Source organism: Cyprinodon tularosa, unplaced genomic scaffold (assembly GCF_016077235.1).
Source record: "Cyprinodon tularosa strain WSP-4 unplaced genomic scaffold, ASM1607723v1 ctg634, whole genome shotgun sequence".
NCBI classification, from domain to species: domain Eukaryota; kingdom Metazoa; phylum Chordata; class Actinopteri; order Cyprinodontiformes; family Cyprinodontidae; genus Cyprinodon; species Cyprinodon tularosa.
Window position 1 is genome coordinate 535575 of NW_024039379.1, and position 27806 is coordinate 563380.

Sequence of the window (27806 nt, forward strand, 5' to 3'; positions counted from 1 at the left end):
AACTGAGGCTAAAATCAGAACCGTCAGACTAAACATGAGCTGCAGCTTTGCTTTGAATCTAATCTAACTGGAAGGAGAACATCTGAGAAGCTAAACAGTTGACTAGATTCAGGTCAGAATCTTGGAGATCATCTCCTCAAGCAGAGCAACAGGCTACAAAAATATACAAGGTTCTGTTAGAACCGTACGCAAGAAGTCCGTTCTTCATCTGATGCAGAACTGAAGCCCAAACAGCTTCTCCAGAGCAGAACAGAGGTTCTGCTGGATGCTGATACCAGGGTCCACTTTGGACTGAGTTCTTCTGAGCCTGGGTTCTGAATCTGAAGGTTCTGTTCAGATTCAGATTCTTGCTCCGGGTTTGGACCCACCGCCTTCATCTCAGCATCGATCTGCTGGTGTCTCTCTCACTGTCTGCTGCCTGAACCGTATCGGGCCACATAAGCTGCACAGGTCCGGCAGTAAGGACGTGACAGGTCTGCAGGAAGCTGCTGGCAGAGGGAGCAGAGCCGAGGGCCCCTGTTGGGGCCCCTGTCTGTCCGCTGGAGATTAACGGACCTCTGGTCCCATGAGGAGCTGGGCCGACTGTTCCTGTACTCCACATCCCGGCGCCAGTCGGTCTCAGGGGGGACATCCATGCGGCGGGGCTGAATGGGGACGTCTCCTGACTCACGGTGGCGCTGAGGAGCAGAGCCGGTTCCTCTCCCAGTTAGAGACGCCTCCTGGTGGCTGATGGAGGTGTTAGTGGGGCGCCGAGGGAGGACCAGGGTGGAGTAGAGACTCTGTGGACCCAAAGAAGTAGGAGGACCGGTTCTGGGCCTAGGCAGGGAGGAGGAGGAGGAGGAAGGTGGGGCACGCCGAGGCAGAGTGCCATAATTCATCGTGTTGCTGTGGAGACCTGAGGGAGTCGGACTCCTATCAGGCAAAACCAGAAACTGGTGCTGGAGGCGTGAAGGAGCTGAAGAGGAGGAACAAAGAGAGACAAGATTCAGAGTCCAGAGGTAACAGTTCACCTCATGGAAACTAGTTTATGTCGTCATAGGCTACCTTCACACCGCAGCCTGAAGCGACCCAAATCTGATGTTTTGGCCCATATGCGACCTGGATCTGATTTACATGGCCGTCTGAACAACACAGATCCGATTTTTTCCATTGCGACCCAGGCCACTTGGCTATGTGGTGCTGAATCCGATACGAATCCGATCTTTTCAAATCGGCCTGTGTCTGAACGGCCAGGTCGCATTCATCCGACCTGAACGCCATTAATACCCGACAAAGGTCACTTTTCTGGGTCTTGCTACGCAGAAATGGCAAGAAAACGAACAAACCATGACGGACGATGATGCGGAGAGCAGTATTTTTTAACCATCTTGTAAAGATTGAGGTCTTAAGGTTTGGAAAGATCGCTAGATGCGCTCCAGCACTACCATCCATGTTTACTTCCGTGAACAAACAGCACGCTGGCCTGTGACGTCATCGCGTCCTCTGCTGCGCATGCGGGACACTTAAGCTGTATGAATGCAGTTCACACAGGAGATCACATACAAGTCGCATATATTTGGAAATGTGATCAGCAACGCAAAAAAAAAATCGGAATTGAGCATCAAGGCCTGCAGGGTGAACGTAGCCATAGTTACCATGGTCAGCTTGAAGCACTTAAACACATGAGAATCAATCAGTTCTCTCCAAATACAGGAATATGTCAGCATTAGATACTTTATTAGTTAACATAATGTATTTCTAATAAAAAGGTCAGTTAGTTAATTTGATCTATTATTATCAAATAGATTTATGTTGCCTCACAGAAACATGGCTGCAGCAAGAGGATTATGTGAGCATAAATGAGGCAACTACAATTTCATATGCGCACAAATTCTGTGCAAAGGGGGAGGAGTAGCAAAAATCTTTCAGTCTGACTTACTGATTACCTCAAAGCCAATTATTAGTTTTTATTATTTTGAAAATTTAACCCCAAGTTTCCCTCATCCAAATTGTAAAGCAACAAAACCTCTTCTTTTTGTAACTCACCATCGTCCACAAGGTCCTTACACTCTGACAGGGTCATCATAATGAGGGATTTTAACATCCATGCTGACATTCAAGGTAATAGCTTAAATCTAGCATTTAATGCTACCTTACATTTGACAGGCTTTGTTCAAAATGTGAATAGTCCCACACGTTCTCATCTTCATACTTTGGACCTTGTCCTGACATACGGCATAGAATATGAAGAAATAAAAGTATTTCCTCACAACCGTATCCTCTCTGACCACTTTCTAATAACCTTCAGGATTACTTTAACCGAGTTAACAAATTGATAATTTTTTTGATGGAGTTACTAGTACTTTGTGTACTCCCTTGAAAAAGATAAACTTTAAAAATAGAAAGCTGGCTCCCTGGTTTATCCCACCTAGTCTGGAAAAATAGCTTACTGCTGGATAAGAGGACCCTTTGTAAAACAAGAGCAGCATATTTCTCACCCAGAGCCATAGCTCTGTTGAAGCGTCCATTCCACCTGCTCTTAGCAGTAATGATTTTATGGGATTCTTTATAAATAAGATTCTATTAACAATAGAATCATAAGCACCCTTATGAATACGCGGGTGAAAATTCTTAGTCATTCAGGTCATAGTCATTCCGAAAAATTAAAAACAATCCACTGGACCTTGTTTCCATGTTTGAACTTTTCCATGTGTATATTTTTATATATATTCATAATCTTCTGGTAAAATTGCACAACAAAAATGTGAGAGTGATTGAGGAGCAGTGAGGAGGTGAGGGGTCAGTGGGTTACCTGAGTGTCCCCAGGAGGAGGGCCCCGAGCTGGGGGGCCGTGATGCCTGCATGTGGGGGTGCTGTGGAGCTGGGGGTCCATGGTGTCGGGGTTGATGGAAGGAGGCGTGATCTGCTGGGAAGGAGGTGGAGGAGGGGGGGTGCAAGGAGGAGGTGCTGGGACAGCGTGGGAGGGAGGAGGTGCTGTGAAGGTTTGAGTGTCTGAGGGGGGGCCTGGAGACATTGGGGTCCTTCAGACAGGATGAGGAAGAGGAGGCGTGATGAAGATGGATTCAAAGGAGGAGTAAAAAAAAATGAGGAGGTAAATTAACAAGATGTATGTGAAATAAAAACATAAATGAGCTAAAACTGTCAGATAAAGTTTCTCTGAGTGATTCTGACAGATAGTGGACCCTTTGAGCCACCATAGTTTCAGTAAATGTGATCAGAAGATGTCTGCAGGCTACTGGATGTTTAACATGAGTCAGCTTCACCTGGCAGACGGCGCTCAGGGTAAAGCTACCAGAGGAACTAAATGAGGCATAAATAATTTAAGCAGCAGCCTGAGGCGACTCCTGAGGGCTGAATACAGGATGGATGAACATCAGCAGCTGCTGAAACCTTTCAGACTGATCTCAGTTTGAGGCTTTGAACTAAATTCACTTCCTGGTTTGATCTCATTCATTAGCCGCAATCAGTCACATCACTTTGAGTCATGGAGGGAAATAGGCTGCAGTGATGACATGATAACACCAGGGGGCAGCATTATCCTCCTGTGTTTGACTTACACATCTTTGTGGGAGGGTCTGCGGTCTCGACCCGATGACGGTTCCGCTCAGACTTCGAGCGAGGCATCGCAGGTTTTCTGCGCTGTAGCTCTCATCTTCACCTGCGGGGGGCTGCAGACGACACAGATAAGATCAGAATCTTTCTACAGAATATTTCTTTAGAAACTTCCAGTAATCTCAGGTGAGGAACTGATGATGAGGATGAAGAGGATATTTCTTCCTCTTACTGAGACCAAATGCAGCATCTGAATCAACCACTTTAAGATTTTAAACTTCAAAGTGCATTTATAATTAAACACTTTTTGGCTTTTATATCTTTTAAACCATTTCATGAATAAACTAAAATTTCAATAAATTCTAGAGCTCAGATTGATCTGATTATTAGGCTTCATTCACTGTTGTTCCACATGTTTCATAATTTTCTGCCACAGCAGTTAAATCAGCCACTAAACCTGAGCTGAACACAGAATTCTGTAATATCAACAGATCAGTCCAGCTCAGGGTTAATCCGTGATTATGACTCCAGTTTTCCATTAATTTTGTTATCAATGTTAAAATAAAACTTTATTATTTATCTTTTTTACTGATGAAGCAGCAGCTTTCAGTCCATTTATACCTTTTGCACAGGTGAGACCAGACTTCTGTAGGCATGTCTCTCTATTTCAGCCGTCGGTGTTTTGGAGCGTCCAGATCCCGATGGTATCCTCCTCACACCTTAAAACACACAAAGAAAAATCATTTATAGTGAAATCCATATTTCCATTTCTGTTTTAGGGACCAGAATTATTTCCTGTCACTAATTTATTTGATGTGAATGAAGTGGAGTTCCACAGGGTTCTGTATTCATTCATATTTTATTCAGTATCTAAATATTTACGTTCATCACATGATTTATCCAGCTGTGAAACCCTGGGCAGGTCTAGAGGCAGCTACGCCTGCTCTACGTAGAACCCGGTGCCGATAAATCGCAGGGCTGATCTTAACGTTCGGCTAATTATTTGACATCGGCCAAAATGTGGCTGATTAAAAAAATTAAATTACTGCTGCGAAAAAGCTGACAGAAACTTCGACGGGCGCCGATTCCGCTCGTCCCGTTCCGAGCGCGGAGCTGCTCAGTGCCGCCCCGTCCCTCAGTAAGCTCTCTGCATCGCCCCCCCGCAAACGAACACGCTGAACAGCCGATGCTAGCATCAGCATGGAGTTGGACGCAGTGAGACAAAGTGAGCAGTTTACTTCACGGAAAGCTGCGATTTAAAAAAAAACTAAACTCTAGTGCTCCGTGACGTTAGGAGAGTAGATGGGTTTTATATGCGCTAGCTTTGGCAAAAATATTAGCGAGGGGAAAATATGACAGGGGAAATGAAGACCTTGCCTATTCAGCCAGGCCAACCATTCCCTCTAACGACCCCCTTTCAGAGACATAGACAGGTATGGGGCATTGCAGGCTAACAAAGAAGCCCCATTCCACGGGGGGGACCTGTTCGTCTGTTTCTATTTGCATGTTTTCTAAACTAAAACCAGGCTTTCTTTTTGGTCCACTCTATAAAACAAAGCGGCGCATGTATGAGTTTATTTTTTAAACTTCATTTAACCAATGTACATTACACCAGGCGGCTACGCTCTACCCCTTCTATTCATTCTAGCTAATCTGAATCGTTCATCTGGAGAGCGAGATCATCTGTGGTAGCAGCTCTAGACATCTTCCAGGCATGTGAGGAAAACTAGCAGCAGTTCAGAGGACAGGAACAATGAACGGTAGTGCGCTGCTGACGTCATATACATGCTGCGTTGTTTAAAAAATATATAAATATAAAAAAACTAACCGCGGATGTCTGGGGGACAGTGATTGGCCTCCATGTTCTGAATGCTGGCGTACCATAAAGAATAAATGATGAACAGTTTAGTTTGTGCCTTCAAGTCGTTCCCCATAGGAAGACGTTACTGGATATAACCTAACGGAATATCTTCAGAACGGCTCCAAATGACACTAAACTCATACGGGTGAGTAGAACATGATGGAATAACGGAAAATCAAGGACCCATGTAAAAAAAACTGCGTTTTCCTTAAAGGTTTTGTTACAAAAAAGTTAAAATCAATCCACTGGACTTTGTTTCTCTTCCATCCAGGAAGCTTTTTCAATTCAAAATGTCAGAAATAGCGTTGAGTTCCAGGTTTAATCCAGTAGCCCAACAAAGCCTGGTTTTAGTTTGGCTTCTTTGTCAGTCTGCCAGGCCCATACCTGTCTATGTCTCTACAGGTGCTGGTCATAAAATTAGAATATCATGAAAAAGTAGATTGATTTCAGTAATTCCATTTAAAGAGTGAAACTTGTATATTATATTCATACATTACATACAAACTCATATATTTCAGATGTTTATTTTGTTTAATTTTGATGATTACAAATGACAACAAATGAAAATCTCAAATTCATCATATCAGAAAATTAGAATATTGTGAAAAGGTTCAAAATTGATGGCCCCTGGTGCCACACTCTAATCAGCTAATTAACTCAAACCACCTGCAAAAGCCTTTAAATGGTCTTTCAGTCTAGTTCTATAGGCTACACAATCATGGGGAAGACTGCTGACTTGACAGTTGTCCAAAAGACGACCATCGACACCTTGCACAAGGAGGGCAAGACACAAAAGGTCATCGCTAAAGAGGCTGGCTGTTCACAGAGCTCAGTGTCCAAGCACATTAATAGAGAGGCGAAGGGAAGGAAAAGATGTGGTCGAAAAAAGTGTACAAGCAAGAGAGATAACCGCACCCTGGAGAGGATTGTGAAACAAAACCCCTTCAAAAATGTGGGGGAGATTCACAAAGAGTGGACTGCAGCTGGAGTGAGTGCTTCAAGAACCACCACACACAGACGTATGAAAGACATGGGTTTCTGCTGTCGCATTCCTTGTGTCAAGCCACTCTTGAACCACAGACAGCGTCAGAAGCGTCTTGCCTGGGCTAAAGAGAAACAGGACTGGACTGCTGGTGAGTGGTCCAAAGTCATGTTCTCTGATGAAAGTAAATTTTGCATTTCCTTTGGAAATCAAGGTCCCAGAGTCTGGAGGAAAAGAAGAGAGGCACTTCATCCACGTTGCTTGAAGTCCAGTGTAAAGTTTCCACAGTCAGTGATGGTTTGGGGTGCCATGTCATCTGCTGGTGTTGGTCCATTGTGTTTTCTGAGGTCCAGGGTCAACGCAGCCACATACCAGGAAGTTTTAGAGCACTTCATGCTTCCTGCAGCTGACCAACTTTTTGGAGATGCAGATTTCATTTTCCAACAGGACTTGGCACCTGCACACAGTGCCAAAGCTACCAGTACCTGGTTGAAGGACCATGGTATCCCTGTTCTTAATTGGCCAGCAAACTCTCCTGACCTTAACCCCATAGAAAATCTATGGGGTATTGTGAAGAAGAAGATGCAATACACCAGACCCAACAATTCAGAAGAGCTAAAAGCCACTATTAGAGCAACCTGGGCTATCATAACACCTGAGCAGTGCCACAGACTGATCGACTCCATGCCACGCCGCATTGCTGCAGTAATACAGGCCAAAGGAGGCCCAACTAAATACTGAGTGCTGTACATGCTCATACTTTTCATGTTCATACTTTTCAGTTGGCCAACATTTCTATAAATCCTTTGTTTTTATTGGTCTTCAGTAATATTCTAATTTTCTGATATGATGAATTTGAGATTTTCATTTGTTGTCATTTGTAATCATCAAAATTAAACAAAATAAACATCTGAAATATATGAGTTTGTATGTAATGTATGAATATAATATACAAGTTTCACTTTTTAAATGGAATTACTGAAATCAATCTACTTTTTCATGATATTCTAATTTTATGACCAGCACCTGTAAATAGGGGTGGGGGGGGGGTCTTCTGTTCCCCTTTAAAGGGGAAGGTAGGGTTGCAATGATAGCAGGAAGGAATCAACTATTTCTGACATTTTGAATTGAAAAGCTTCCTGGATGGAAGTGAAACTTCAAACTTGGAAACAAAGTCCAGAGGATTCTTGTTTAACTTTCTTGGAATAACTGACCTGGATGACTGAGAATCTTCACCAGCATATTAAAGATTAGGACGTTTAGCTCCACGCTGAGATGGAATCAAGGTTTTTATCTAGTGGATCAGAAGTCTGCAGCCTGCTGCTCAACAGACCAGACTGGCTCTGGACCAGGGGTGGGAAATTCCCGTATCCTGCAACTTTTAAATGTGCCTGTGGTTCAACACACCTGGATTAAGGAATCCAATGATTGAGAGGACTCTGGAGGAACCGACAGCAGACTCAGGAGATAATTCAATCATTTGATTCAGGTGTGTTAGACCAAAGATGGATGTAAAAGCTGCAGGATACCGGCACTAAGGAATTGCCCACCCCTGCTCTAGACTCTGTTTATCAGACAATGACCTGATACTGTTCTTTCATTCATCATGGCTCCCCTGGTAAACCAGAACCTGAAGAAACTTAGATAATTATATTGATGGATCCAGAATCTCATCATCCTGATCAATTCTGTTCATCAGAATTAGTCTGGATCTTAACCCATTTAGGCCGGGAAAGCATTACCGCATTTCTACCATTCAAGCCGGGGGCGCTGTTGCGTAATTCTACCATTGACGCCGGGAGAGCATATAAGTCAAGCAAGAAGAAAGAAGTTTTTTTCAAGCAAACATGGAGGAGTTTGACAGAGAAGAGTTGTCGGAAGGCAGTGATTTTGAGGAGTGTGTCGGCTTTGATGACGGTATAGATGAAAATGATGACTTTGAACGCGCTGAACCAATCGAACTACCACCGCAATGCACGGAGTGTTTTCAACTGCACACCTGGAGTGAAAGTTGATTTGCCTGCAGACGCCACACCGCTGCAGGCATTTGAGCATATTTTTAATGAAGAACTTTGGATGCATCTAGTTACCGAGACGAATAGGTACAGTGACCAAACAAACCAAACTCCAACAAGAGCAAAGATGGCAAAGTGGTCACCGGTGACTGTGACGGAGATGAAGACATTTATTGGGCTGTGTATGTAAACCTCTCTTCAGGACGCAGTTCCCCCAAAATATGTCCCGGGACAGATTTGTGGCCATCTGGAGGTAGGTTGTATGCAATTTATAACACAGACATGCATTATTATGCATAATAATACTGTTAATAAGTAATCAGATAGTTATTTATGTAATGTTTGTTCTTTATTTTGAAAACGTTTTATATTGCACATTCTCAATGAAGACATGACATATGGAAAAAATAAAAGGTTGAATTTTTTTTTTTTTGATTACTGCTTTTCACATTTTTTTTTTTTGGAAGAATTTCAAAGATAAAATATATTTTGAGTTCTATCTGCTACAGAAGCTGAGATATCAATAATTTAGGCGTTGACACAGTTGCTGAATTTACAAAAAAACTTCAGGTTTTAGGGGTATTTTTTAAAATCGGCCATAGGTTTTTAAGGTGTTTTTTCCAGGCGTTTTAGGCCTAAATGGGTTAAACCAGTTCATCAGAATTTATTCATTGGTTCTACTTCTCTAATTGTCACAGACTGATGTTTATCTTCTCTCTACCTGCTCTGCTGCCCCCTGCTTGTGGGCTGACCCCACGGCTGCCCCGGTGCATGCTGGGAGCCTGCAGACTGGCCTGGTACAGCGTCTCCAGCTCAGACATCTCCTCTACAGCCTCCGCTGCCGCTACTCCTCCACCTCCCACTGCATTCTGGGAGTTGTAGTACCGGTTGACGTTCTCCGCCCAGCATTCTACAGGCAGGGCGCCTCGGTGAACCGGACTGGAGGCGGGTCTGACGGGCTGGCCAAGCGGTGGGGGGTTGGAGGCGGAGTCTGAAGGGGGCTGAACGGGGGGGCTGATCGATCGGTTTGGAGAATCCACCACATCAGGTTGCTCCAGACTTAAACAAGACCACTTCCTGGTTGGGCTGGAGGAAGGGGGAGGAGCCAAAGTTGAAGCTGGGCTATGATTGACGGGTGTGGCCTGTTTATTATTAGTTTGACACGAGTCGCCCTCTGGTGTTATCACAGGACACCTAGTGGTGGGATCAGCAGGTGACGGGGTTCTAGGTGGGAGCGGGGCTTGTAATGGGACAGACCAATCCTCTACAGGTGGAGGGGGAGGAGCCAAGTCTTCCAGGCAGGTATCCACAGAGAGAGCAGGGAGGGACCTGGCATTACTGAGGGTTTTCCCAAAGAAAGAGCGGGGACTCCTGGTCCTACTTGGAGAGGGGGCCAAAGGGCTGGAGGCGGAGCCAGAGGGCAAACCTGATGCAGATGGGAGGGGCTTAAAGCTAGTGGAAAGGTGAGTGTCCTGTGGATGGGCAGCGGACTGGTTGCCCTGCTGGTCTGTCAGAAGAACTGCGAGCGGGAGAGGCTTTTCACTGCAGGGGAGAGAGAGGGAGAGAGAGACAACCACATTAAACGCTTGAAGCTTCAAATAATAACTTTATATGCACATGTGAGTGGGCGGGGCTTAAATGTTCCAAAAACAAAATATATAGATGTTTGCTGCCAAAACTTTACAGAAACATCTTATTTTTAGTTCTCAGGCTCCTCTCCTGTGGAACCAACTACCAGTTTTAGTCCGTGAGGCAGACACCCTGTCTACTTTTAAGGCTAGGCTTAAAACTTTCCTTTTTGATAAAGCTTCTAGTTAGAGTGCCTCAGGTTATCCTGAGCTATCTCTATAGTTCTGCTGCTATAGGCTTAGACTGCTGGAGGACATAGGGACCCCTTTTTCATCATTCTGCTTCATTCTATCTCTATTCTCCCACTCTGCAGAATCTGTTAGTTCAATCTCTAACGTTCTGCTCTCTCTGCTTTTTCTCATAGTAGCTTCATCTGGTCTGTTCCTGTTTGGCTGTGACTCCATCCTGGAGAGAAATATCAGCTGTGCTGCTGCCATCAACACCTTTGTTTCTAGATGTTGGAGCTTGGCCTGTTTTCCAGTGTAGTCCTGTTTCTCTGACTGTGACTAACTGGATGTGCTCTCTTCATCCTCTGACATGGGAGCTGGCTCGGAGCTCGTCTGCCTGGCTGTGTGTTTCCTGGACGGGGCCGCCTGTGGAGCTGGTTGACAGTTGCCTTTTGTATCTATGCTTCTTTTTCTATGTCTGCTTCTGTCTCCTTGAACCCCAGTGGGCCTCAGCAGATGGCCGCTCACACTGAGCCTGGTTCTGCTGGAGGTTTCTTCATGTTCAAAGGGAGTTTTTCCTCTCCACTGTCGCTACAAGCATGCTTAGTGTGAGGGATTGCTGAAGAGTCAATGAGTCGATGCAATCAGCTGGTTTTCCTTAGATAGAAAACTTTGAATCAATCTGACTGGATGATCTGGTGAACTGGAAAGTGACCTGAGATGACATGATGTGAATTGGAGCTATAGAAATAAACTGAATAGAATTGAATTAGCTGGTTTTGTTGACCCCCGACAGCCTGAGCCTCCCTGACCTCTGATTGGCTGAGTTCAGTGCAAGTGGTACCTGGGCTCCTCCTTTTGCTGCTCCTCCTGCAGCACAGCTTCCTGTTTTACTGCCTCCTGTTGCAGCTGCATGCGCTGCTGCAGGCTGCGGGCTCTCCTGGTGCAGCGCTGCAGCCGACTGTGGCTACTAGCTCCAACCTCAGTCGCCACAGAGCGCAGCTTGGCTGCAGCGCGTGTGTGGGGGAGTTACAGAACAACGGACACAGAAAATAAAGAAAAGAAAGAATAAATGGGAAATGAAAAGAAAGAAAATAATAACATATGATGGTTTTCATGTAAAAATCATTTAAAGGAAACATGAAATCAGTGTTTATGAGACGTGAGGCCTGCTGTGTGTCAGAAATGAGGAAATAATAAACAGAAATCATGTAAAACCAACAGAAAAACACTGAAACCAGCCTGAAGGCTCAGAAAAACGATCCAATCGAGCCTCTTCTTCTTATGCATCATGTTTCAGTTACTTTGGTCCATAAATAAGGAGAGGAGTCACAGTGTTGCCAGATTGGGCAGTAACCCGCCCGATTGGGTGGTTTTCATTTTTTATTTTGAGATTAAAAATAGCTTCTGGGCAGGTTGGGGGTCAGATCGGCGGTTTAGAAGTTAACTTTAAAAAGGAAAAGTCTGTTCATATTCAGAATTCAAACTTCTGAAAGTACTTTAAATACGAAATTATTACATCCCGTTCAATAATTTTTAATTAAAATTAATTTTCATGTGAATGTGCTTTACTGGAGGCATCTATATGGAGAAAAACTAGGAAGATTTGGTTGAATTGAAGCGTTTTGACATGTAGAGTAAGTTGTACTGAAGTGTGTTCATGTTCACACAGTAAATACACTATATTGCCAAAAGTATTTGCTCACCTGCCTTGACTCACATATGAGCTTAAGTGACATCCCGTTCCTAATCCATAGGGTTCAATATGACGTCGGTCCACCCTTTGCAGCTAGAACAGCTTCAACTCTTCTGGGAAGGCTGTCCACAAGGTTTAGGAGTGTGTTTATGGGAATTTTTGACCATTCTTCCAGAAGCGCATTTGTGAGGTCGCACACTGATGTTGGACGAGAAGGCCTGGCTCTCAGTCTCCGCTCTAATTCATCCCAAAGGTGTTCTATCGGGTTGAGGTCAGGACTCTGTGCAGGCCAGTCAAGTTCATCCACACCAGACTCTGTCATCCATGTCTTTATGGACCTTGCTTTGTGCACTGGTGCACAGTCATGTTGGAAGAGGAAGGGGCCAGCTCCAAACTGTTCCCACAAAGTTGGGAGCATGGAATTGTCCAAAATGTCTTGGTATGCTGAAGCATTCAGAGTTCCTTTCACTGGAACTAAGGGGCCAAGCCCAGCTCCTGAAAAACAACCTCACACCATAATCCCCCCTCCACCAAACTTTACACTTGGCACAATGCAGTCAGACAAGTACCGTTCTCCTGGCAACCGCCAAACCCAGACCCGTCCATCAGATTGCCAGATGGAGAAGCGCGATTCGTCACTCCAGAGAACGCGTCTCCACTGCTCTAGAGTCCAGTGGCGGCGTGCTTTACACCACCGCATCCGACGCTTTGCATTGCACTTGGTGATGTATGGCTTGGATGCAGCTGCTCGACCATGGAAACCCATTCCATGAAGCTCTCTGCGCACTGTTCTTGAGCTAATCTGAAGGCCACATGAAGTTTGGAGGTCTGTAGTGATTGACTCTGCAGAAAGTTGGCGACCTCTTCGCACTATGCGCGTCAGCATCCGCTGACCCCGCTCCGTCAGTTTACGTGGCCTACCACTTCGTGGCTGAGTTGCTGTCGTTCCCAAACACTTCCATTTTCTTATAATACAGCTGACAGTTGACTGTGGAATATTTAGGAGCGAGGAAATTTCACGACTGGATTTGTTGCACAGGTGGCATCCTATCACAGTTCCACGCTGGAATTCACTGAGCTCCTGAGAGCGACCCATTCTTTCACAAATGTTTGTAAAAACAGTCTGCATGCCTAGGTGCTTGAATTTATACACCTGTGGCCATGGAAGTGATTGGAACACCTGATTCCAATAATTTGGATGGGTGAGCAAATACTTTTGGCAATATAGTGTATATCGATATATGTGAATTGGGCGGGTTGTGGCGTTTTTAACAGACGTTTGGACTGGAAAACCTCTAACTGTTACAGAGCAGCTATTTGGGCATCAAAAATAATTATAATGTCTTATTTCAGGTGCATTTTATCTAATTATCTTATTTTTAGAGTTATTATAGTCATTCCATTGGCAGATCATCATATTTACCTGCTCAAATTAAGGGGAAATAAACTTAAATTAAGAGATTTTAACTTATTTATTGATCATTTCTGTAGTGCAACTAAATAGGGCCGGGGTCTGTGCAGTGGGAGGGGCTTACAGACGGCTTCGTTGACCGCAGACAGCGCCGCTGTGACTTCGCCTGCCTGCTCCAGACGCAGCGATTGGTCCAGCAGAAGCTCCGCCTCCATCACACACCTGTCAAAGCTGTCGCCTTTACCTGCAGGACAAACCGAGTCAGAACAATGGGAGAAGCTGCTGGTTCATCGCTTCGTTTGTTTCGGTTTGAGCCGCTCAGCAGGTCAGAGGAACATTCCTGCTGTTCATCATATCTGCTGAGCTCGCAGTCTGCAGCGCTTCAGCCCGACTCTCTGAACCATCAGAGCTGCAGAACTCACCCTGGACCTGCAGCTGGTCCAGGTCCAGAAACTTGCTGGGTCTCGGGTTGAAGCCCAGAGCCGCCTCCCTCTCCTTCTCCTGCCGCCGCTGCTGCTCTTCCTCCTTTGCTCTCCTCAGCACCTCCTCCTGCAGCTCGTCCAGCTCGCTGCGGCCTGCAGGGGGCGCTGCAACACAAACATCACAGCTTAGAGAACAGCCGGGTCTGGGTCATGACTTCTAAACTTCATCCTCCGTACCGAGGCTCCCTCTGCTGGTGGAGCCGATGTCCTGCAGCAAGGAGCCGCTGCTCTTTGACCTGATGTTCCTCCATGATGGTCCTGAGGAGGAGGAGGAGGAGGAGGAGGAAGGTTTCTTGCCAGCGCTGTCCCTGCAGAACAAAGACAGCATCAGTTCATCTAGATGGATTTATTCATGTCTTAAATTTTAGTGACGGACTTTAACATTCAGACAGAAGAGCTAAACTTTCATCTCAGATGCAGATACCAACATTTCAGACTTTGAGCTGCTGGGATTTTAAAATATTTATTGTTTAATCATATTAACAGCTTTTAATCAGTTAGTCTGAAACAAAATCATCTTCATTGGTTTCCTACCAGCCCTCCATCTATTTAATACAAAATAGATGATAAAAAAATGATAAAAATAAATACAAGAAGATAGTTTTATATATCATCAGTGTTCCCTACTGGCTTTATCTTCATTTATCTTGTTGGTATTTTGTACCTTTAAAATGTCTTTTAACAGTGATTGTTTTTTGAAGTGTAATTTCCAGTTGGACCTGCGGGGGTCAGTGTTGTCTAATAACAGGAGTTTCCTATATGTTCTATGGATGGTTATAGGGAGTCATTGTGAGCAGCGATTGTCTAATCTAAACCTCACTGAATTAAATGTTTCTTATGGAATAAATGTGGTTTTCAGTCAGTAATTCATGTTCAAACTGGTTCAACCTGCATTTTTAACACAATCCGTCAGAAAGTGAACCTCGATGTTCAGCTGGAGACCGAAGAAGTTCATCCAGTTGTGCCAGAAACCATAAACCACTGTTAGCATATCAGAGCAGAAAGAGACTCTAGGGCTGAATCCCAAACCGCCGGCTAACGGCTAACCGCTAACCTTAACATTCCCAATAAAGTCGCTTTCACAGCTTTGGAAGGCGCCTGGATTGAAGGTGGGGGGTGTAAACGAGAAAGTGCCGGTTTTCCCTCCAACAGAAAAGGGAAGCATTTGTTCCTATGGCAACCTTCAATTTTCATGGCTGTAGCTCTGTAGCGCAGGATGACATCACATCAAATGTTTGCCATTTACTTAACAATAAATCTATCCAGTGAAATCAAACTATTTAGAAGAGAATCGTCCATCTTCTACTTGCCCTACCCACTACATGGTTTGGGACAGCACTGACTGTGATGGACCCTCCACAGGAATGCGCTAATGGAGGGTTAGTGTTTAGGAACCAGTTTGGGAGTGGGCCCAGGTCCCTCCCTTCTCCCCCTCCCCCTCAGTCCCTCCCCCGGCCCCTCCCCTCCCTCCCCGGTTCCTCACCTGTCTCCCAGGTTGAGCTCCAGACTCACAGGGCTGCTGCTGTTCCTCTCACTGCTCTCATAGCCGCTCTCCATCCTCTGGATCAACCTGGGAGGAGGAGGAGGAGGGAGCCGCGACTCTCTGAAGGAGGTGGGCAGCGTCCTGGAGGATCCAGGTCTGACGGAGGACGCCTCCTCCTGGGCTGAGAAGGAGGCGTCTCCTCCATCAGCAGCTCCTCCCCCATCAGGTGGGGGTCCTCCCAGGGGGCTGTACCCCGCCTGCCTCCGCCTCTCTCGGGTGAAGATGGTGTCAATGTTCAGCGTCTCCCTCCGCGGTTTCCAGGCCGGTCGGTACCGCCCCGCTCCTCCTGAGGCGCTGGACTTGGACTCGCTGCTGGTGCTGTCAGCCTCCCAGTCCTGGACTTTAGAGGAACCCGGAGCCGCATTTGGACCTGGGAGGTTCTGGATGAAGGGGGAGGAGGAGGGGGAGGAGAAGACGGCGGCTGGCAGAGAGGAGGAAGACGAGGAGGAGAGGGGGCGGATGATGTTGGTCATGGTGTCCTTAAAGTCTCTGAGGCGACTGGTGGAAGACGAGGAGGAGGAAGGTTTGGGGAGTTGGCGAGGAACCTGCTGCTCCTTCAGGGTTTCTCCTGGAAGATGGAGGAGAAGAAAACAGTGTGGGAGACCGAGGAGGAAGGAGGAGAGCAGCGATGGAGAACTTAGGGTGAATGAATGAATCATGAGGAACCAAAGAAAAGCTTCTCTGTTAACAGAGGAAATGATGAATGAAGTCTAAGCCCCGCCTACCATCGCTATGGTAACCTGCTGATGACGGTTCGTGTTTATTTCGCCGAGACCGCCCGGAGCTCCGCCTCCTGTCCGAGGCCCCGCCTCCTTTCCTCAGAGCCTGCTGCTGCTCCCCGTCCGCCAGGCGGCCTGATGACAGATGCATTATGGGATGGATTACAGTTCATGCATCACAGTGAATGAGTGAGGATGGAGGAACCAGCGGGTCGGGGCGGGTCGGGTCTGGGGGGGAGGGGGTACCTATGGCCTCCAGGCTGCAGAGCGAGGCGGCGCGGTCCGGTCGCTGCGGGCAGACGAGGGTTCCCTGGGCCTCATGGTGGGAGTGGGGGGGCCCACGGCCGCAGTAGCTCTCTGTAGACGAGTCGGTTCTCGTGTCGCTGGAGATGGACGGCTCGCGGCCTGTTGGGGGGCGGCAGTGATGATGTCATCACTATGGTCCAGCTCCTAACAGCTGCTTCATGCAGACGGTCTGTTTACCCGAGTCCTCGCTGTCGTAACTGGCCTTGTTCAGGTGCTGCAGGTCCAGACGCGGCGGCAGGTCCGGCGCCGACACCGGCGTCCCCCGGGGGTCCGCGTACAGCAGCAGCAGCGGCTGGTAGTGGCCCTTGATGCAGCGCGACACCACGTCCTTCCACTTGGGGCCGATCTGGAGGAAACAGAAACACGCAGCGGGATGATTGGACCGGTCTATCTACCGACGCCATCCGAACGCACGGCTCTACAGAGACCAGGGTTACCATGGAGACCAACACTGCTAGAATCAGCCTCAGACTCTCTGCTGTTTATAGAGACTCACTCCACGTGTTTATGGCATCATTTCCTGCAGATCCTTTCACTCCTGGACTGGGTGCTAGCTTTAGCATTTTCTCCACTAACTGCCTTTGCAGAAATATACTTTTTGGTATTTTTTAAGAGGGATTTTTAAACATTACTTTCTCAAAATATTAGCAACCTGTTGTAAAGTTTTACTTTTCAGCCATTTTCCATCACGCTTATCCTAGTTGGGGTGGCGAGGGGTGTTGGTGTCCATCAGCTGTTTGCAGGTCAGAGGCGGGGTCCACCCTGGACAGGTTGCCAGGGCAACACAGAGACAAACAGGACAAACAACCATTCACACACACTCACACCTAAGGAGGATTTAGTGAAGCCAATTAACCTAACATTCATGTGTTTGGACTGTGGGAGGAAGCCGGAGTACCCGGAGAGAACCCACGCATGCTCAGGGAGAACAACAAGCTCCATTTAGAAAGACCCTGGGCCGGGAATCGAACCCGGGACCTTCTTGCTGCAAGGCAGCAGTGCTACCCACTGATCAGCAAAAAAAAGCATGTGACGTTTGCGTCTCTAAGCGGGTTTTATTAGCAGGAATGAAGCTTTGTTTTTTTTCTATTCACAAAATTAGTAAAAAAATATATATATATATGTTTTACATCTTTAAAGGGGCAATATTTTTTGTTAGAAAATAAATCTATTTAAAAAAAATATCAGCGACCCAAATCAAATATTGTTTATTCTCCTTCTGCGAGTTTTTCCTTCATTTTAATATTTTATTTTTAATTTAAACCTAAGGTCTGAGGTTATTAAAAAAGGACAAATTTTCTTGTGGTAGATATTTATTAAATAAGATTTTCTTCCAAAAAAGAAAAAAAGAGTCCAAGTAATGTTTGCTAGTTTGAATGATGCAGAGATTTCCATTGACTGACGGAGAGTAAAACTGATCCGCTAAATTTCAAAATAAGAGCGTTGGGACGCTGGAATAAATATATTAAACTAAGATCAAAATGTTCATCAGTTTTTCCACAGAAAGCAATAAAAGCCTAAACCAGTTCAACCATTATCAAGCAGCGATATAAGAACTGGATCTGAAAACAATTTTACATTTAGTTTATATTCATTATGAATCGTACCTGTAAAGTTTTCCATTATTATGTTTTTATTGTGTTTAAACTCTTCATAATAATGATAATTTTAATAATAAGTTAGAATAGTTTTAGTCAGTGATGTTTAACCAAAGTTATTTTCCATTATTTCCAGAATCCGTCTGGATTGTTTAAATCCAAATCAAAGATCAGAACTTTCCTCACCCTGATGGAAAAACAAACCTCCTCTTCCGTTTATCTTTTCTGTGGAAAGGAGACGCTTCTCTTTATCATTTCCACCCTTCCTCCATTTTGCCCGGCTGCCATCGGATGTGACAGGACGTCCCGGCGTGGAGCGGACCGTCCCGCCGCAACAATAACCAAACCAAAGCTTCTGGCTGTTTGTTTAGCAGAGAAAGAGATGGAGGTCTGCAGTGTGGGCAGAAAGCGTGGAGCCTCTGACCACACCTTCAGTCCAGCTGCACCGACAAACAATGGAGGGATTTCCTCGTTTCACAGAACCCAACATCGAACCGCATGTTTGGAGGGGGGGGGGGGAAACTCATCAGATATTTCCTCTACAGTAACGGAAAAGTCTGGAACTACCAGCTTTTATTCTTGTGATCAACAGGAAGTTAACCTGAGGATGAAGAAGATTAAATCCATGCAGCTCCTTCATCATTACTGCTGCTGATGACCAGCAGGGGGCGCCTGTCAGCTCTGAAGCTTGATCTGATGTTCCCACATGAAGCCCAAACTGAAACCAGAACTAAAGGTCAGAACTCTGCCTGAGGTCCCTGAAGGCATCCTGAACGTCGCCCACTGACAGAACCGGATGAGGAGACATTCAGGATAGACCGTTTCTACAAACCAGGTTTAAAGTGACTGAAACTGGTCTAAATATAACCAAACTCTGCAACCTGCAGCTCTTCAGATCCTCATTGGCTTTTAATAGTAGCTAAATGATACGATTATGCTACGCTCACACCTAACACGCTTCAAGCAGCAGAAGCAGCTGGTTTACACTTAAAGTCTATGGTTGACGAGCATCAAAGGCTGCTTTCCCGCTGCAGGCTTTGATGCTCAATTCCAATATTTTTGTGAAATCCGATTGTTGTGCATCGTTCACATTTCCAAGTATTTCCCACCTGTATGTGATCTCCTGTGTGAACTGCATTTATACGACGTAAGTGTCCTGCATGCGCAGTAGAGGACGCGATGATGTCACAGGCCAGCGTGCTCTGTGTTTACAGAAATAAACATGGACGGTTGCGTGGGAGCGCATCCAGCAATCTTTCCCAACCTTAAATAACTCAATCTTTTCAACATGTTTAAACATAAATATAAATCTCCGCATCATCATCCGCCATGGTTGTTGTTTTTCTTGCCGCTTCTCCGTAGCTTCTGGGTATTAATGTCAGTCAGGTCGGATAAATCCGACTCTTTCAGATACAAGTCGAAAATAAAAATAATCTAATTCGTTTCGGATTCAGGACCACAGTTCTAAGTGTTCTGGGTCGCACTGGAAAAAAATCTTATCTGTGTCGTTCAGACTGTCGTGAAAAAATGGGATCCAGGTCGCAAAAGAATCGGATTTGGGTCACTTTAGGCTGCAGTGTGAATGTAGCCAAAAGGTCCTGTAGCAGCAGAAGCTTTTTTGATGCTCAAAGCGCCTCCAGCGTGAAAGTAGCATTACAATAAAGAATATATGAACACATTTCCGCAACGGAATGAAATATGAAAAATTAAACTGTTTCTGGGGCCAGAAGTTAAAATACAGATAAACTGTTGGTTGCTTAAGATGCAAAATATTTCCTATTACTCATAATATTCTGCTGCTTTAAAACTTTGCCAGACTCGGTGCTAAACGGCTCTTTGGCTGCAGAGCCCTGCTACAGACCGGGGGGGTCTGGATCTCACCTCCTTTACATGAGCATCATCGAAGTACATCCAGCGTCTGATTTTAGTCTGGAAGAAGAAGGTGGAGTAGTGTTTCCCGTAGTAACAGACCATGCCCACCAGGTAGAGCTCCGCCTGCCGCGCCTTCTCCTCCGTCACTCTGTAAAACAGCTGCAGATGGAGGCTCGATCAGAACGTTGGCTCACCATACTCTGGTTTATCCGTCTGATGGTCTGCTGCTGTAACTCCTCACATCTCCCAGCCTCAGGCAGGTTCCCAGCGAGTGGATGACGTCCTCGGCCAGGTCCGAGTGCTCCGAGTCCCACACCAGGCCGATGGTGATGATCTCCGGGCTGTTGAGGAGGACGCGGGCCATGCGGAGCTGCTGACCGCACTGACTCTGAGGAGGAGGCAGACGGTAGACGTGAAGGTCTGGAACCAGCAGGAGGTTTCTGAGTTTTTAATTCCTGGAGCCTTACAGGACAGCTGCGCAGGTCGCCCATGCTGGCGTTCCGGAGCAGCTCCCCGAACATGCTGGGCGTGGCCTTCTCCTTGGACTCCAGCATCTTCACAGCCTGGTTACTGAGGAAGAGGAAGTTCAGGGAATTCCCTGTTCTGGTTTCATGATGCTGCAGTAAATTCTTCCCTTCTGGGATTAAACTGAAGGATGAGTTTTTGTTGCAAAGTTATTTAGTTGAAACTAAGAACCATTTAAGGAAGATTAATATAATTATTACTTTGATGATGGTGCCCACATCTAATCTGCTGCTCTGAGTAAACATTTACCCGTGCTTAACCTGCTAGTGGTATCTAAACTGCTGATGGTGGCTAACCTGCTAACGGTGGCTAACCTGCTAATTGGTGGTTAACCTGCTAACAGTAGCTAAACTGCTGGTGGTGGCTAACCTGCTAACGGTGGCTAACCTGCTAACAGTAGCTAAACTGCTAATGGTGGTTAACCTGCTAACGGTGGCTAACCTGCTAATTGGTGGTTAACCTGCTAACAGTAGCTAAACTGCTAACGGTGGCTAACCTGCTGACGGTGGCTAAACTGCTAACAGTGGCTAACCTGCTGATGGTAGCTAACCTGATGATGGTGGCTAACCTGCTGACAGTGGTTAACCTGCTAACGGTGGCTAACCTGCTAACAGTGGCTAACCTGCTAATGGTGGTTAACCTGCTAACAGTAGCTAGACTGCTAACGGTGGCTAACCTGGTGATGGTAGCTAACCTGCAAATGGTAGTTAAAATGCTGATGGTAGCTAACCTGCTGATGGTGGCTAACCTGCTAATGTTGGTTAACCTGCTAATGTTGGTTAACCTGCTAATGGTAGCTAACCTACTAATGGTAGCTAACCTGCTAACGGTGGTTAACCTGCTGACTGTGGCTAACCTGCTGACTGTGGCTAACCTGCTAACGGTAAATAACCTGCTAACAGTGGTTAACCTGCTAATGGTAACTAACCTGCTAATGGTAACTAACCTACTAATGGTGGTTAACCTGCTGACGGTGGCTAACCTGCTGACTGTCGCTAACCTACTAATGGTAAATAACCTGCTAACAGTGGTTAACCTGCTAATAGTAACTAACCTGCTGACTCTGGCTAACCTACTAATGGTGGCTAACCTGCTGACTTTGGCTAACCTACTAATGGTGGCTAACCTTCTAACTGTGGCTAACCTGCTGACTGTGGCTAACCTACTAAAGGTGGTTAACCTGCTGACTGTGGCTAACCTGCTGACTGTGGCTAACCTACTAATGGTAACTAACCTTCTGACTGTGGCTAACCTGCTGACTGTGGCTAACCTAATGGTGGTTAACCTGCTAACTGTTGCTAACCTGCTAACAGTGGTTAACCTGCTAATGGTAGCTAACCTTCTAACGGTGGCTAACCTACTAATAGTGGTTAACCTGCTAACTGTGGCTAACCTACTAATGGGGCTAACCTTCTAACTGTGGCTAACCTGCTGACTGTGGCTAACCTACTAAAGGTGGTTAACCTGCTGACTGTGGCTAACCTGCTGACTGTGGCTAACCTACTAATGGTAACTAACCTTCTGACTGTGGCTAACCTGCTGACTGTGGCTAACCTAATGGTGGTTAACCTGCTAACTGTTGCTAACCTGCTAACAGTGGTTAACCTGCTAATGGTAGCTAACCTTCTAACGGTGGCTAACCTACTAATAGTGGTTAACCTGCTAACTGTGGCTAACCTACTAATGGGGTTAACCTGCTGATGGTGGCTAATCTGCTAACGGTAGATAACTTGTTCAATGAGAACAACAAAGTAAATCGTCACATTTTCCAACCAGATTCTGAAAATCTCTTAATCGGGTTTAATTTCATCCCAGATGTGACTTCAGAAGTTGATTATTTCTGTTCCAGCTTTTCCATCCTAACATTTAATCTCACAGGTTCTGATCAATATGCCGGTTGCCTAGGTGACCCTGCTGTGTTACCTAGCTACAGCTCGGCGCGTTGCAGCCAAAGATGGCGGCTCTGAGGGGAACCTACCACAGGGAGGTGGTGGAGATGTAGTGAACCATCTGGATGAAGGGCAGCGGGTCTGAAGATGCTCCACAGCTGCTGCAGACGCACTGATGGACAAACAGACAAAGGTTCCAGACATCAGCAGCTCACTGACTGCAGGAGCTCAGCTTTGGGTTCCCAGCAGAACCGAGCCAGAAGCTGCTGGTCCGTCTCACCTGCTCAAACAGCGTCATGGCGAACTTCTGGTGGGGGATGCAGTGTCTGGCCGTGCAGATGTCTTCTTTGGTCTCGTCTGCGATGTGGAAGTGGATCCTCATCAGGATGTTCTCCTAGGAAAGAGCAGAAGGTCAGTAAAGGTCTGGCCGGTCCGTCCAGCTGCTGCAGACCCTCGGTGGTTCTTACGAAGCATTCCGCCGCGTCGTCCATGATGCCGAGCTGGAACCTCTGCTCGTCCTGGAAGGTCTTAGCCAGAGCGCTGCGCAGAGCGTCGGACGGCAGAACCTTCTCACTGCTGTACTGGAACTGACCGAAGATGCTCTGGAGGAGGAGAGGAGAGGAGGTGAGGGAGGAAACTGGACCCGGAGCGGCCCGAGGCGTCAGGACGCTCCTCACCTTCAGAGCGCAGAAGATGCACGAGTCCTCCATGCACTTATGAGTGGTGAGCTGACGGAAACTCCGGCGGAAGATGTCGAGGTGCCACAGAACCTGAGGAGGACAAACCAACAGAACCTTCTTCAGAAGCGGAGAACTTCAGGGCGGTTTGGTCATCCTTAAACACATGATGATCCATCCCATAATGAACCAAGTTCACTGCAAAAACAATCCAGAAATAAGTAAAAAATGGCTTAAATTAAGTATATTTAGCCTTAATTTGAGCAGGTAAATAAGATGATTTGCCAATGGAATGAGTATTTTCACTCTTAAAATAAGATAGTTAGATAATATTTACTTGAAATAAGACGATAAAATAGTTTTTTCTTATTTTAAAAGGAAATTGTCTTGTTCCATTGGCAAAGTGTCTTACTTACCTCCTCAAATCAAGGAAAAACACACTTATTTTAAGAAAAAATAACTTATTGAGATTTATATTTTTTGCAGTGATTGGAGCTGCTTTCCTTCCTCCGTCTGTCCATCAGCGCCAAAAAAATCAAACGATGATTTCAGGGTCAGAACCATGAAAATTTAATACCATTTAAAAGTGAGGAAAAAAAGTTTTAAGGTTAACTAATAAAAGATTAAAAGATATGTTTTTATTCAATAAAAATAATAGAAGAATCTGACAAAGCCAGAAGCCAGAATCTTTACCTTTAATGATCCAGATTCCAGAGTTAAAGGATAAAAATTAAATGTCATCTGTGGAGCAGAACCGGTTCTAGAACCAACCCACCATCCAGAACCTCAGAGAAGTTTAGAAACCTAAAGGAGCTCCAGACGGCGGAGCGGATGGTCCGACCGACTCCTCAGAACTAAAGGTGACTTCAGGGTCTCTGGGATCCAGTCAACCAGAGGAAACGGACCAATCAGAGACAGAGTTCAGCAGAACCACAGAGTGAGAAGGTGTGACGGCGTCAGAAGGCATCAGTCAGAGCAGCCGTCTGAGTCCAGCGGGAGACGAGATGATGGGAGATGGAGTGAGAGCGCCCAGAGGAGCAACTCAGTTCAGTTTGGCCCCGCCCCCCGATCCAAAACTAGTTCAGTTACAGGACAAGACTCTGCTGTCCATCTACACCTTATGGACAAAGGACATTCTTTGGAGGACCAGAATGTTCACATTTTGGACAAAGAAGACAGGTGGTTTGAGATTCAGATTTCAGCTTTCTAAAACCTACAATGCAGCGATAGAGTTGATTTTTTCCCACTACCATCACAGCCGTCAGCAGGTTAACCACCATTAGTAGGTTAGCCACAGTTAGTAGGTTAGCCACAGTTAGCAGGTTAGCAACCATTAGCAGGTTAGCCACCATTAGTAGGTTAGCCACAGTCAGTAGGTTAGCCACCATTAGTAGGTTAGCCACAGTTAGCAGGTTAGCCACCATTAGTAGGTTAGCCACAGTCAGCAGGTTAACCACCATTAGTAGCTTAGCCACAGTTAGTAGGTTAGCCACAGTTAGCAGGTTAGCCATAGTTAGCAGGTTAGCCACCATTAGCAGGTTAGCCACCATTAGTAGGTTAGCCACAGTCAGTAGGTTAGCCACAGTCAGTAGGTTAGCCACCATTAGTAGGTTAGCCACAGTTAGCAGGTTAACCACCATTAGTAGGTTAGCCACAGTCAGCAGGTTAACCACAGTCAGTAGGTTAGCCACCATTAGTAGGTTAGCCACAGTCAGCAGGTTAACCACAGTCAGTAGGTTATCCACCATTAGTAGGTTAGCCACAGTCAGCAGGTTAACCACAGTCAGTAGGTTATCCACCATTAGTAGGTTAGCCACAGTTAGCAGGTTAAATACCATTAGCAGGTTAGCCACCATTAGTAGGTTAGCCACAGTCAGTAGGTTAGCCACAGTTAGCAGGTTAGCAACCATTAGCAGGTTAGCCACCATTAGTAGGTTAGCCACAGTCAGTAGGTTAGCCACCATTAGTAGGTTAGCCACAGTTAGCAGGTTAGCCACCATTAGTAGGTTAGCCACAGTCAGCAGGTTAACCACCATTAGTAGCTTAGCCACAGTTAGTAGGTTAGCCACAGTTAGCAGGTTAGCCATAGTTAGCAGGTTAGCCACCATTAGCAGGTTAGCCACCATTAGTAGGTTAGCCACAGTCAGTAGGTTAGCCACAGTCAGTAGGTTAGCCACCATTAGTAGGTTAGCCACAGTTAGCAGGTTAACCACCATTAGTAGGTTAGCCACAGTCAGCAGGTTAACCACAGTCAGGTTAGCCACCATTAGTAGGTTAGCCACAGTCAGCAGGTTAACCACAGTCAGTAGGTTATCCACCATTAGTAGGTTAGCCACAGTCAGCAGGTTAACCACAGTCAGTAGGTTATCCACCATTAGTAGGTTAGCCACAGTTAGCAGGTTAAATACCATTAGTAGGTTAGCCACAGTCAGTAGGTTAGCCACCATTAGTAGGTTAGCCACAGTTAGCAGGTTAACCACCATTAGGAGGTTAACCACAGTCAGTAGGTTAGCCACAGTCAGTAGGTTAGCCACCATTAGTAGGTTAGCCACAGTTAGCAGGTTAACCACCATTAGTAGGTTAGCCACAGTCAGTAGGTTAGCCACAGTCAGTAGGTTAACCACCATTAGTAGGTTAGCCACAGTCAGCAGGTTAACCACCATTAGTAGGTTAGCCACAGTCAGTAGGTTAGCCACAGTCAGCAGGTTAACCACCATTAGTAGGTTAGCCACAGTCAGCAGGTTAACCACAGTCAGTAGGTTAGCCACCATTAGTAGGTTAGCCACAGTTAGCAGGTTAACCACCATTAGTAGGTTAGCCACAGTCAGTAGGTTAGCCACAGTCAGCAGGTTAACCACCATTAGTAGGTTAGCCACAGTCAGCAGGTTAACCACAGTCAGTAGGTTAGCCACCATTAGTAGGTTAGCCACAGTCAGCAGGTTAACCACAGTCAGTAGGTTAGCCACCATTAGTAGGTTAGCCACAGTTAGCAGGTTAGCCACCATTAGTAGGTTAGCCACCATTAGCAGGTTAGCCACCATTAGTAGGTTAGCCACAGTCAGCAGGTTAACCACAGTCAGTAGGTTAGCCACCATTAGTAGGTTAGCCACAGTTAGCAGGTTAGCCACCATTAGTAGGTTAGCCACCATTAGCAGGTTAGCCACCATTAGTAGGTTAGCCACAGTCAGTAGGTTAGCCACAGTCAGTAGGTTAGCCACCATTAGTAGGTTAGCCACAGTTAGCAGGTTAGCCACCATTAGTAGGTTAGCCACAGTCAGCAGGTTAACCACCTTTAGTAGCTTAGCCAGACCAACAATTCCCTTTAATGACCCCCCCTTTCAGAGACATAGACAGGTATGGGGCATTGCAGGCTAACAAAGAAGCCAAACGACCCCCATTCCAAAGGGGGGGACCCGTTCATCCTTTTCTATTTGCATGTTTTCTAAACTAAAACCAGGCTTTGTTGGGCTGCTGGATAAAACCTGGAACTAAACGCTATTTCTGACATTTGGAATTGAAAAAGCTTCCTAGATGGAAGAGAAACGTCTTCAAACTTGGAAACAAAGTCCAGAGGATTGATTTGAACTTTTTTGGGAAGAACAGCTCAAGCTTGTAGTAACATCATAGCTGCAGGAAGTCTGCAGTGACGCTGTTATCATCCCAATGAAAAATGCTGCAGCTGAAAATGAGAATATGATCAGTTTTTTGCTTTTTTTTAAAGAAAATTTTCAGTGTTTGAATTTTTATTGTTTAATCTCGTCATTCGACGTCAGTTAAATCGGTCGCTGCTGTAGCTCCATAGGTACCGCGGTCAGCTTCTGGTCCCTCTGATGAAGATTTCTGATTGGCTGCTGGATGGTTTTAGGCTCTGCTGTCTCCATTTCCACCACTAGAGGTCAGTAATGGGTCTCCTTTACATCCACAGTGTTAATACAGCAGAACCGGGTCTGGATCAGAACCTCTGCAGCGTTCTGGGCTGTATTTTATCTCAGACCCAGAATTCTGATCTGAGACTGGTGCCGTCATGGCAACCAGCATTGTCAGTAGATACGGTCAGAACCACTGAAGGACTAACCTAACGGACCTTTGGTTCTGCTGGAAGGAAAAACCCCAAAACTCTTCCTCCGATGGAACCAGAACATCTGGATGTCAGTGTGAAGACAGACGGGTCCGATTCCAATTCCGATCCACGGACATTCAAAACATCAGAACCGATCGGACCACATAGAACCTCTGATCGGCTCAGTGATAAACGAATCAGGAATGTGGTTCTGAAAGAACCGGATCAGCCCACCGGGTCGGTGAGTGAGCTAAAAAACGTTTTTTTTTGGTTCTGAATGTTTTCCCTAAACTGGATCTGGTTCATTTGGGATGAAACGGGTCAGAAATTCTGTCCCGGTTCTGCTGGAATGTCAGAAGAACCGGGTCGGCAGATCCCAGTTCCTCCTGACAGCAAACAGAACCGCAGCCGGGCCGAGCAGAGACAGAACCGGGTGGATGCTGCTAACAGGATCTGCTGGGTCAGCGCCGAGGCCCGCTCCTTCCTGCCCCCCCGCCGGCGCCAATATGTCGCTGTGTTCTGGAACCGGGCCGTCTGTTCTGATCCACAGGACGCCTGCTCTTAGCGTCCGGCCCGTTCTGCCAGCAGCAGAACCTCTCAGTGGAACCGTTCCAGCTCCACGTCTGGTGGCGGTTCTGCTCAGGCTGGTTCTGGTCCAGAAGGAGCAGAACTCATCATCATCATCCTCATCTTCATCAGTTCTGGTCCAAAGGCTCGGCTCTTAATGGTTCTGACGGGTCCAGTTCCGTCAGCTTGGTTCTGAATCTGACCTTCATGTTCAGACGGAGACGACCTTCAGGCTGCTGCAGGGACATAGAGGCT

General features: G+C 46.2%; 1 protein-coding gene across 6 annotated transcripts in view; it reads right to left on the reverse strand.

Annotated features, from left to right (window-relative positions):
* Positions 1-344: 344 nt before the first annotated feature.
* Positions 345-27806, reverse strand: part of usp54a (ubiquitin specific peptidase 54a) — a 46726-nt gene continuing 19264 nt past the window's right edge. For 2 of the 6 annotated variants that reach the window (XM_038308303.1, XM_038308302.1), the window contains exons 3-22: positions 22925-23017; positions 22715-22849; positions 22528-22641; positions 22337-22419; positions 20301-20403; positions 20075-20221; positions 19843-19992; positions 16541-16709; positions 16304-16462; positions 16064-16192; positions 15279-15906; positions 13973-14103; positions 13736-13900; positions 13438-13557; positions 11051-11213; positions 9132-9952; positions 4174-4271; positions 3558-3668; positions 2792-3023; positions 345-955 (exon numbers count right to left, since the gene is read on the reverse strand). In XM_038308303.1, coding sequence (XP_038164231.1) covers positions 405-955; positions 2792-3023; positions 3558-3668; positions 4174-4271; positions 9132-9952; positions 11051-11213; positions 13438-13557; positions 13736-13900; positions 13973-14103; positions 15279-15906; positions 16064-16192; positions 16304-16462; positions 16541-16709; positions 19843-19992; positions 20075-20221; positions 20301-20403; positions 22337-22419; positions 22528-22641; positions 22715-22849; positions 22925-23017 — 4302 coding nt within the window. In that variant the 3' untranslated portion in view covers positions 345-404. Of the gene's footprint in view, positions 956-2791; positions 3024-3557; positions 3669-4173; positions 4272-9131; positions 9953-11050; positions 11214-13437; positions 13558-13735; positions 13901-13972; positions 14104-15278; positions 15907-16063; positions 16193-16303; positions 16463-16540; positions 16710-19842; positions 19993-20074; positions 20222-20300; positions 20404-22336; positions 22420-22527; positions 22642-22714; positions 22850-22924; positions 23018-27806 lie in introns of those variants that run through there. The other 4 variants (XM_038308304.1, XM_038308305.1, XM_038308306.1 and 1 more) reach the window with 4 other exon arrangements.